Genomic DNA, 11,189 nt, shown 5'->3' on the forward strand with positions numbered 1-11,189 from the left:
CTGCCACTCATCTTTTCTGCTTGGTTTCCTCTTTTCAAGCCTTCTCCTCCTCCTCTTCCTCCCCGGAGAGGAGGAGGAGTGAGGCAGAGATGATTGGTCAGTGCTCAGCTCAGACTAAAGGCCAAACCAACAGCAGTGGGCTGGCAGCAGCAGTGGGAGCAGTGGGCTGGCAGCAGCACTGGCAGCAGTGGGCTGGCAGCAGCACTGGCAGCAGTGGGCTGGCAGCAGTGGGCTGGCAGCAGCAGTGGGAGCAGTGGGCTGGCAGCAGCAGTGGGAACAATGGGCTGGCGGTAGCAGTGGGAGCAGTGGGCTGGCAGCAGTGGCAGCAGTGGCAGCAGTGGGCTGGCAGCAGCAGTGAGCTGGCAGCAGCAGTGAGCTGGCAGCAGCAGTGGGAGCAGTGGGCTGGCGGCAGCAGTGGGAGCAGTGGGCTGGCGGCAGCAGTGGGCTGGCAGCAGCAGTGGGCTGGCGGCAGTGGGAGCAGTGGGCTGGCGGCAGCAGTGGGCTGGTAGCAGCAGTGGGAGCAGTGGGCTGGCGGCAGCAGCAGTGGGAGCAGTGGGCTGGCAGCAGCAGTGAGCTGGCAGCAGCAGTGGGCTGGCAGCAGCAGTGGGAGCAGTGGGCTGGCGGCAGTGGGCTGGCAGCAGCAGTGGGAACAATGGGCTGGCGGCAGCAGTGGGAGCAGTGGGCTGGCGGCAGCAGTGGGAGCAGTGGGCTGGCGGCAGCAGTGGGAGCAGTGGGCTGGCAGCAGTGGCAGCAGTGGGCTGGCAGCAGCAGTGAGCTGGCAGCAGCAGTGGGAGAAGTGGGCTGGCAGCAGCAGTGGGCTGGCGGCAGTGGGAGCAGTGGGCTGGCGGCAGCAGTGGGCTGGTAGCAGCAGTGGGAGCAGTGGGCTGGCGGCAGCAGCAGTGGGAGCAGTGGGCTGGCAGCAGCAGTGAGCTGGCAGCAGCAGTGGGCTGGCAGCAGCAGTGAGAGCAATGGGCTGGCAGCAGCAGTGGGAGCAGTGGGCTGGCGGCAGTGGGAGCAGTGAGCTGGCAGCAGCAGTGGGCTGGCAGCAGCAGTGGGAGCAGTGGGCTGGCGGCAGTGGGAGCAGTGGGCTGGCGGCAGCAGTGAGCTGGCAGCAGCAGTGGGCTGGCAGCAGCAGTGAGAGCAATGGGCTGGCAGCAGCAGTGGGAGCAGTGGGCTGGCAGCAGCAGTGGGCTGTCATGTAGATATTGAATCAGCCTTGGATCTTAATAAAGTGAAGGTGAAGGGGCCTTTGCTGTCGGGCCTCTCAGCTGTGGAGATCTCAGGAAGACAAACTCAAGTCTCTTTTAAATTTCTTCTTAAAACGTATCTGAACTGACGCTGTTTGTTCAAACTATTTAAATTAGTTCATCTTGAGTTATAGCGCACGTTTGGGATTGTATTGACCTTTAATATTGTTTTCATTGTAAAGCACTTTGTAACTTTTTGAAAGGTGAACTGACGAAGTAACTGAACGAATTATCTTGTCTTGGCGATTCACTTCAATTCAGTCTTATTTATGTAACATTAAATCACAGTCATCTCATGACACTTTACAAATAGAGCAGGTTCAGACCGACTCTATATAATATTATTACAGAGACCCAACAGTTCCCAACTGAGATGAGTCTATTTGACTGAAAAAGTCGCCCTCTGGATCTTCATCTTCATCTTACTTTTCCTGTAAGTTACCTGCAGTGATCTTCTAATCGTATTATCTCAAATGATGATGCCAGACAAACTGTTGGCTCGTTTCCTTTGCAGCTCTGATATGAAGAACCCTTTAACTGAGAGCAGGATGAAAGTGGAGTGGGGTCTGGTCCCTGATGCTCCCTGATCCTACCACCTAAAAACATGAAAGAATAAAAAAACTTGGAGAATCAAAGATGTTCCAACGCAGAAAGGAGAGAAAAAGAGATTTATTCCCACATTTATTTCTTCTTTCATCACAGTCACTGACTTTAAACAGAAGTTTAGCGTTAATGCATAGAGCTCTGCTGTGATTGGTGGAAATGTCACATGATCTTAGATCATTAAAGGTTGAGACTCCAGAAAAGGTCAGAGGTGAAAAGGTCATGGCTGGTTGCTAGGCTGTTCTAGGTGGTTACTAAGGTGCTGTTAAGTAGCTGAATGGGAGTCCAGAGCTGCCTGCCAGTGAGTCATGACTCTGAGATGTCTCACCTGTCCCTTTCACCTCACCCCCCTGGAGAGTTTGAAAACCTCTGATCTAGACTATGGAATCCAGAGTCTATAGTCCAGGCACCAGACACAGTCTAGACCAGAAGTGAAGGATGTGTCTATTCCTGTTTAAGTGTCCTTAAGTACACCACTGACCCCCTACCTGCTCCTGGGGATCTGACCTGTGACCCGCTGGTGAAGAGTGAATATGAATGTGAGTATTGCCACCATCAGATCTTGGTTTTGGTTAAAAGAGTCAACGTTTGCAGAGAGCACAAAGAAACCTGGCGATTCCTGAAGGATTAACAGACTCAGGACTGGGAGACTGGGTCTTCTACTAGTTTGGCAGGGTCCTGGACTGGTTCTGCAGGGTCCTGCAGTGGTCCTGCAGAGTCCTCGACAGGTTCTGCTGGGTCCTGGACTGCTCCTGCATGTTTCTGAAATCGTTCTAAGAGTTCTGGACTCAGTTTTCGGGTCTCAGCGATGAGCCGTTTCACACCGACCATCCATTGGCTGACTTCGGTCACATGATCGACCATCAGGGAGCGATGGATCTCATCAGCTGAGTCCCAGTGGCCAGACTGTAACTCTGAGAGACAGACAGGAAGACAAGTAAGTATTCAGACAGACAGGTGTTCAGGTAGACAGACAGATAGTTATGTAAGGAGACAGGTTACCCAGACACAGGGTGTCCATGCGTCTCCTGACAGGTAGGCTCAGTCTACCTGACCTCCAGCTGTCCTCCAGGAGGCGGAGCCTCTTTGCCACATCATTACATACCTGATCCTGTGCACAGAGGTCAAAGGTCAGAGAGTTAATGAACAGAGTCGGTTCAGTGTGTCATCCGTGCTCTCATTGGCCAACTGTACTGCAACAACAAATCTAAAGTCTGCCAAATCAGAAACCCTTTCAGTCCCTTTATTGTTCCCTCTCAGGTTTCTGTCAGTGTCTTCAACAGAACTGTAAACCTGACGATTGCTGCAATTTTAATTGCTGCAGAAAGTGTCTCTGTGTCCGGTCTCGACCAAAACATCTGCAAAACTGTTGACAGGATCCATTAATATTCTTTGTATCATGAATTTTGAATCCATGAAGGTTTTACATTTGTCTAGAAAAGATTCGGACAACTTCTAAACTGTGGAGGGTTAAAACTCACTGTAACGGTCTGTTTGCAGGCAGCGAGTGCTCGGTTCATCACTAGCACCACGCCCTGTACGTCAGGTTCACTCTCTGATTGGCTGCTGTCGGCCTCTCTCTGACCTCTCATTTGTCCCAGAGGGGGAGGGGGCGTGGCAAAAGCACCAGAAGGAGGACGAGCTGCGACGAAGAGACAAGATTAAGGTTAGGTTCTGCATCACTCCATACAAAAACCTTCTTCTTCTTCTTACCTGGGTGTAGCGGGGGTGGGGCTACACCACTTGGAGGTGGGGCCAGTGGACTGGAGGAGGGAGGAGTCATGGGTGGGGCTCCTGCATCTGAGGACCAATCAGAGACAAGATGTTTAAAAGTTTGAGATTGATAAAAGTTTTTACCATCATGCATCATGGAGAGACTGAAGCTCCACACGCAGGGACCCACTTCACTCAGTGACTGGCAAGCTGATTGGAGATGTGAAAGGAGGCAGGGTTTATACTCTCAAGCATATACATGATCATGATCAGGCCGTATTAAATTATATTCAGTAACTGTGTTAAAGTTGTTTCAATCACTTCGTTATACAACAACAAATAACTGAGTTAATTCACTCGCTTGAATAAACTTTACTAGTTGATAGTTTCATGTTGTAAATAAACGAAAATAAACCAATAAATAACTGATGACCACTGTGGTATTACAACACAAACAGCAACAGGGTCCCTCTGCGTTGGTGTGTCCTGTATCAGATGCAGTGGAAACACTAACAGGACTGTGCCTGTTTGGTTCCTGTTCCTGAGTTTGGTTCTGCTGGCTCAGGACTTCCTGGAACTGTTTGACTAAACCAAACACTGCTCAAGAATCAGATTGAGGTGAGTATCAGCAGTGTTTTCTTACCTGAAGCTGCTGGTGGAGCTGCTCTCTTGTTCAGGAGGTTTCTCTGTGGTCCATGGGCCATCTGAAGGCCGTATGAAAACTGGGGGGGGTCGTTCCAACCTCGCTCCTGGTTACCTAGGCAACACAGACAGAGAGACAGAGTTATCTTTAAAGAACAGTTCAACATTTTCACCTGTGTTCACCTGTGCTGGCTGCATCCTGATGATTTGCTGCCATTTCTGCTGGTGTGGCGAGAATGTCAGCAAACCATCACATCTAGGAAACTCTTTCACATCCTGTATTTTGTACTTTTTACCAAAGTGGTAACGGTATGGTATTACGATTAAAAAAATGTAGACAGCTGTGATGGCAGAAACTGTCTGTAGTGCAATAACATCACCTGTCAATATCTGGGTCAGAGAATAGGGTGTAACAGCAGGACAGGCTCCATCATCTGCCATTTAAATGTCAAGTGAGTCCAACCATTTTCAACTGGGACAAGATGACTTAGCACATTTAGGACTCGACAGGTTCTGACACTAAATGCTACATTTGGATGATTAAACACACTACTTCAGATAATGTTAGAGTTTATTCACACAGCCACATAATGTGCATGTAACTGCTATAATGTTATCTATCGTTGAGGAAATCTGGATTGACAAAACAACAGCACAACCACTAATAAATCTTCTACTTTTACTTACTTGTTTGTTGAATTATTCGTATGCCAAATTAAAAGCAACGAAGAATTAATTCCGAAATACCATAATGAATGTTTACAAAGTTATAATTATTGCCTAGAGGCTTATGGGAAGATTAACTTGCCAGATTTCTGAATGCAGTTCGTCGAACCGTTCTGTCATTGCGAAATAAACTTTACTGTCATTCCTGGGACCAATCCAGCCGAACTTTCGTTCTAGCCGTTAGCCTTACAGGACAGAAATAGAAGTAGATCACCAACATTACCTGTCATTATCTGGATCACAGAATACGGTGTAACCCCGGGAAGGGGTCCGCCTGTCATTTAAGTGTCGAGTGAGTCCAACCAAACTCTGTAGAATTTGTGGCTGCCTTTTCAATCGCGACATGAGACATCCACTAAATGCTGCATTTAGATCACCAAAACAGAAAGTACTTCACTCCAGCAAATGTTTGGAATGTAACATTAGTTGATTTACACCACCACATAACATATATAACATATAACAACAACTGTTAAATACTAATTATCGTGGAGTAAATCTGCATTGAGAAAACAAGACAACCACTAATAGGCTAAACCTTCCACTTTCCTATACAATTCTGTTTGGTGACTTATTTGTATGCCGAACTAAACACCACGCCCAATTAATTCGTAAATGTCTTGTTTATGTTTACAAATTGTATAATTCTTGGCTAGAGGCTGAAGGGAACATTGATTGGCCAGATTTTTTAATGCAGTTCGTTGAACCGTTCTGTCAATACATTACTCTCATTCCTGGGATCCAACCAGCCGATCTTGGTGCTAGCTGTTAGCTTACATGACAGAAACTACTTCAATACTTTATTATATATATTAACTTTATTTATCACTGTCAGCAGCTTGTCAGCGAAGCTAACTCTCACCTGGTTTAATGTACATGTCATCCATGTTGGACTCCACCGTGTCAAATAACCAGAGCTTCTTCTTTCCGGTGAGGAAGCTAAGCTAACGGACAGGCTAACCCTAAGAGTTAAAACAACATTTAAAGTTTTAGGCAGCCTTGGTTTAAACTAATATTGACTCAAACGGACAAACAACTCGGTTCTGTGTGCGGTATTATGTTTAGTTTTAATGCGTTATATCCGGGTCAGTGTACAGCACTAAACAACAGAACTTCCGCTCAGAATTTCGAAATAAGACTTTTCGATGACGTGTAATTTTATATGGCATATGTTGTTTGTGTATATATTTTATGTATATATTTTACTTTTTTGTCATTTATATCTTCGTCTTATTTCTAAATATTCTTGATTCTCTGTGAAACCTGCGTGTGGCTCAATATTTGTGTATAATAACATTATATTGTATATTACACTGTATTTTTCTACTGAGGTAATGAAATCTAGACGAGTAACATTTTTTTAAAGGATCGAGTGAAATTTAACACTGTCACACTGTGTTCAAGAATAACATTTTTATTTTAAATGTCGTAAAAATTAAATACAACAGTTTTTATTGTTTCTTATTTTTATTTATTTATTTATTTTGTGAATCATCTCCTACATCTTCTTGTAGGAGGACATGAGCAGCAGTTCAAGCCGGCCTACAGAAATGTGGGGAGACTGTTAAAGATCACAACTAGTTAATACCAAAGTTTTGTTTAATTATATGTATTTTTTTTTTATCAATACAATAAAAGTAAATTATAATATGGAGGTTTTCTTTTATAATAATAATAACGATAACACATTCAATGTTTGTGCTGGACTCTGTTGTATTTGCAGTAGAACTGGTCTGACTTCCTGTAATGTTCTTGAGCTTCACAAGCTCCCTGCCTTCAAAACTTTCCGGGACACGTGGCCACTGTGTCATACCAACTACGACGTCACCCAGCGGTAGTCTGACCTCTGGGGAGTGTCAGGTACAACATGTTGGGATGATGAAATCCTTTGTTTATTATTAAAGACATCAAACTGTTTCTGATCACTTTCAGTGATTATTGGTGTGTCTGTGATCAACACAGTCAGAACAGGAGATGACTCGCTCTGTGTTTTATTGTTTTATTGTTTGTTGTCACCTGCAGGAACTACAGATGGAAATGAGCTGGTAGCTAAATCATGTACGAAGATCTTGTCTCTTTTTCGAGATGAATGTGTTTTGAGGATCGTCCCTGATATAAACAGGACGTCTCTCTCCATGTAAATAAACGTCTCTCTCATCACATAAATCCATAGAGTTATGTTGAGATACTTCCATGTCGATATTAAATCTTTTCACAGAGCTTTTACACATTTACTGCAGTGTCTGAATTAAATCCACCACATATACATCAGCAAAATACCCAAAAAACTATGGCGTCTTCCATCTTTATCACTAGAAGACTCTGGAAAAATGAAAATCCTTTTACATTTGTTCTGAAGTTTATGAACATGTGAGGTGTTTCACACAATATGGCAGCTGGTTATAATCAGAGTTGTTCAGACTCAACTTGACAAAATCAAGAAAAATGTAAAACAATAGTTGCGATGGCACTTTGACTTAAACATCAGTCAATCTGTCTTCAGCCTTTTGAGTTGAAATGATGTGGTGTCCTCCCCACGCCTAAAGGTTAAAAACCATGTTATAAAAAAACAACAAATATACTTTGAGTCAATTCTTAATGTTCTCACAGAACCAGCAAAATATCCAGTTAGATACAGTTACAGCAGTGCTACTCATTCTCGCTCGCATGGCAACAGATCATTACATGATGCCGCAGCCATCACACACGAAACAGCTTCACACACAAGATGGCACTATAGGCTACAAACAGGAGGCAGACCCTAACTCACTGCGGTGTTGCCAGTTTTGGTCCTCTGGAGCAACACGATGGTGAAAGTGCTGTTGCACGGATAAGTAAATGCTGGTCCGGTGATTAATACAGTACACTGCACTATCAGCCTGCAACCTTTTGGTGTATATTTGGGCTTTTAATAAACTAACTAAACTAAAGGAAACTGTCACCAACCTGGCAACACTGCTCACTCGTGTAGTAGCATTATTAGTTCAGCTACAGCAGGGACTCTGCTGGCTAACATGTCTTTTAATAAAAATGATAAAATGGAAGTCACAAAACAGATGGAGAGAAACAAGACAAGTGAGGAAAATGAAGAGACGGACAGACAGACTGCAGGAGGAAACATCAACAAACCATCCAGTCCTTTGTGTTCAATATGCAACCACACTGGCCAAAATTAGGCAGATTTGCTGTTTGACAGTGAAAGTGTCTCCTGTTGACTGGCTGAAGCAGTAACTGTATATACATATACATACATATATATATATATATATATATGTGTATATATGTCTTTTCAGTGTCCCTCTATCGTGCAGAAGCCGACCCACTAAACCTTAAAAACCAGAACGGGTTGGAGAGTTTTGGTGGTGTGGGACCACTAATTAACTAAAACATGAAAGTGGTATGAGTGAATATTTGTTATAGCAGCTTTTCCAATATTCTAAAAATTTCTACAGTTTTTGTTCATGTTTGTGGTTGCTGTGAAAATGTACTTCAGTGTCTTTTTTTACAGTGAAGGTCGAGTGAGGCAGAGAGTCAGAGAGGGAGGGGAGTGATGACATCAGCTGGGGGAGGAGAGAGAGGAGAGAGAGAGAGGGAGGGAGAGGAGGAAAACAGCATCCTTCATCAGACAGAGAGGGGAGAGAGAGAGAGAGAGAGAGAGAGAGAGAGGACGAGTGAGAGAGAGGAGGGACGAACGAGAGGAGAGAGAGAAAACGTTGGGACGGAAATAAGATAAAGGAGAAGAAGAAGAAGACTGATGGTGTCGTCTGAGAGAGGGACGGACAGAGGGACAAGAGACACCGAGACAGACAGACAGACAGAGGAAGAGAGAGAGACAGGCAGGAGGAGGCTTTAACATCTGTCATCTGGGCCTGTGTGTCTGTGTGTGTGTGTGTGTGTGTGTTGGAGGGTGATCAGCTGATTGGACCACACATGTTGGAGGGCGGAGCCATGATGGGCAAGGATTACATGTTGGCCATCCTCATAGTCAACTATGACGGTGAGACACACACACACACACACACACACACACACACACACACGTCCCTGTAATCTCACAGGTTTACGAGGACCTCCTGCAGACCTGCAGTCACTCTGTTGTTTACATGTTGTGTCTGGTCGACTGAACAGCTGCAGACACAAACATGTACAAATGGGACATTGTGGTTTTAGCAGGACCGGATTAACCTACAGTGGGCCCCTTGTGACCCGGTCTGTACCATAGACATATATACATATATATATATATATATATATATATACATAGATGCCACATTGGCCTTTGGATCGTACGTCAACGTCGCCGCCATATTGGACCGGGCAAAACTGGTCTGTAAACAAATACAAGTAAACGGGGATAAAAAGCACTATAACGTTTACATTTGTCAACCGATTTCAATGACTCATTTTCATATTCAAAGGTTTATGAGGTGTAGAAAAAAAAAGTTTTGTCTCCAGTTACTTAGAATCTCGATAGTGAGGCTTTAATCGCTGCGAGACGCTCAAGAGTGTGTATCAACATTAGCTGACATTAACTGAATTACTTACGTGGTGGAAAGTCATTGTCATAAGGAATTATTAAAACTCACGTTTGTCAAACATGGCTTTGGCTTATTTTCCTTACATTGGACCGCCGATTACAGCCTCACTATCGAGATTCTAAGTAACTGGAGACAAACCCTTTTTTTCCTACTCCACGTATAAACCTTTGAATATAAAAACATCAGTCAGTTACAGTGCTTTTTGTCCAAAAAGACCGCAGCTCCCCTGTTTACTTGTATTTACAAGACCAGTTTTGGCCGTTCCAATATGGCGGCGATGTTGATGTACGATCCAAAGGCCAATGTGGTGCCTATGTATATGTGTCTATGGTCTGTACTATCATGTCATCACTTCCTGTCACCGAACACCTATCTGATTAGCCAGTTGGTCTTTTGCTAAACCCTCCCTCCAACAGCTGTCAGGGTTTCTGCACGTTGAAGCAGCGTTCATGGAGCTCCATGCCGCAGCAGCTGTGGTTGTTTGGTGTTTCCAGTTACCTGCAGTCCTTCCAGCCTGAACACCACAGGCTGCTGCCGTCCACCTGCAATCTCATCACAGCACTTAGCAATATGACATGATTAATATGGTACGTTTTGCTAACTAGAATCATAAATGCTGGTATTGTCTCAGAGCTGATAATCAGTTTCTCTTTATTGATCCGCTCTCTGCTGGTGACGACGTGATCGGTAAAATCAGCTCCCTTTTAATCATTTAACATGAGTACTAACATGTGACCACCAACCGTTGGTACATTTCACTGTCTTATGATAATTAACAACCCATCATTAGTAGTTAGATAGTTATCATATTATTTTGAGGGGTAACAGGTTATGTGAAAAATATCCCTGTGGGAGGCAGACCTGGATGATGTCAGAGTGTAGGGGACTTACCTGAGATAGAACTAGTCCTCATCCCAAGTCTTCAGTCTTATAATGTTCAAAATGAAAACGTACTGTTTGAAAGTAAAGAGCAAGTATATTAGCTAAGCAGGGAAAATAAGTGATGTTAAGAAGAAATATTTTACAATTATAATTTTATATATTTCCTCATCATACTTAACATATATAACACTCAGACTAACCAGCTTTACACTGAAACACAAGAACAATGCTGTGGCTTCATTTCCACGTCTACTACATGGATCGTCAACTGCTGAGGATGGTGACTTTTTACCTCGGACCTGTTAGCTTTAGCCTCAGTCTGTTAGCATGATAGCATGACCCGGGAGCCATTAGCTTTAGCCTTAGTCTGTTAGCATGACAGAATGTCCCGGGAGCCATTAGCTATAGCCTCAGTTTGTTAGCATGATACCATGTAGGCTATGTAACCATCAAGTGCATATTTAAGACTTTCACATTTTAAAGCAAGCGAGCTGAAGACAAAGTTTTTGACCCACTAGTTAGTTATAGCTGCTAAAAAACTGGACAGACTGATTAAGAAGACCTCTGTTCTGGGATGCCCCCCCTGGACTCAGTGGAGGTGGTGGGAGAAAGGCGGACGATGGCTAAGCTATCATCCCAGAGGGAGAACATGTCCCACCCCATGCAGTACACTCAATCAGCAATAATCAGACCTGCTCCAGGTGGACCTGCTCCCAGTAGACCTGCTCCCAGTAGACCACACACACCGGAATGGACAATCCACATATCTCTGAATGTAACAATGATGCAATACCCACACCTCTATGTGCAATACAGTACAATAGCTTTACCTTTATTT

The 11,189-nt window shown here is 44.4% G+C and overlaps 2 protein-coding genes across 2 annotated transcripts in view; one reads left to right on the forward strand and one right to left on the reverse strand.

Annotated features, from left to right (window-relative positions):
* Window positions 1–1,882: 1,882 nt before the first annotated feature.
* On the reverse strand, window positions 1,883–6,006 carry sra1 (steroid receptor RNA activator 1). Its single transcript, XM_070917509.1, has 6 exons — window positions 5,794–6,006; window positions 4,207–4,320; window positions 3,564–3,650; window positions 3,332–3,492; window positions 2,853–2,961; window positions 1,883–2,764 (listed from the first exon to the last, which is right to left on the reverse strand). The coding sequence occupies exons 1-6, from the start codon at window positions 5,816–5,818 to the stop codon at window positions 2,487–2,489; spliced, it is 774 nt and encodes a 257-aa protein (XP_070773610.1). The 5' UTR covers window positions 5,819–6,006; the 3' UTR covers window positions 1,883–2,486.
* Window positions 6,007–8,861: 2,855 nt separating this feature from the next.
* apbb3 (amyloid beta (A4) precursor protein-binding, family B, member 3) overlaps window positions 8,862–11,189 on the forward strand; it is an 11,155-nt gene continuing 8,827 nt past the window's right edge. Inside the window, exon 1 of the mRNA XM_070917853.1 lies at window positions 8,862–8,928. Coding sequence (XP_070773954.1) covers window positions 8,862–8,928 — 67 coding nt within the window. The remainder of the gene's footprint in view (window positions 8,929–11,189) is intronic.

This window comes from Enoplosus armatus, chromosome 13, assembly GCF_043641665.1.
Source record: "Enoplosus armatus isolate fEnoArm2 chromosome 13, fEnoArm2.hap1, whole genome shotgun sequence".
NCBI lineage: Eukaryota > Metazoa > Chordata > Actinopteri > Centrarchiformes > Enoplosidae > Enoplosus > Enoplosus armatus.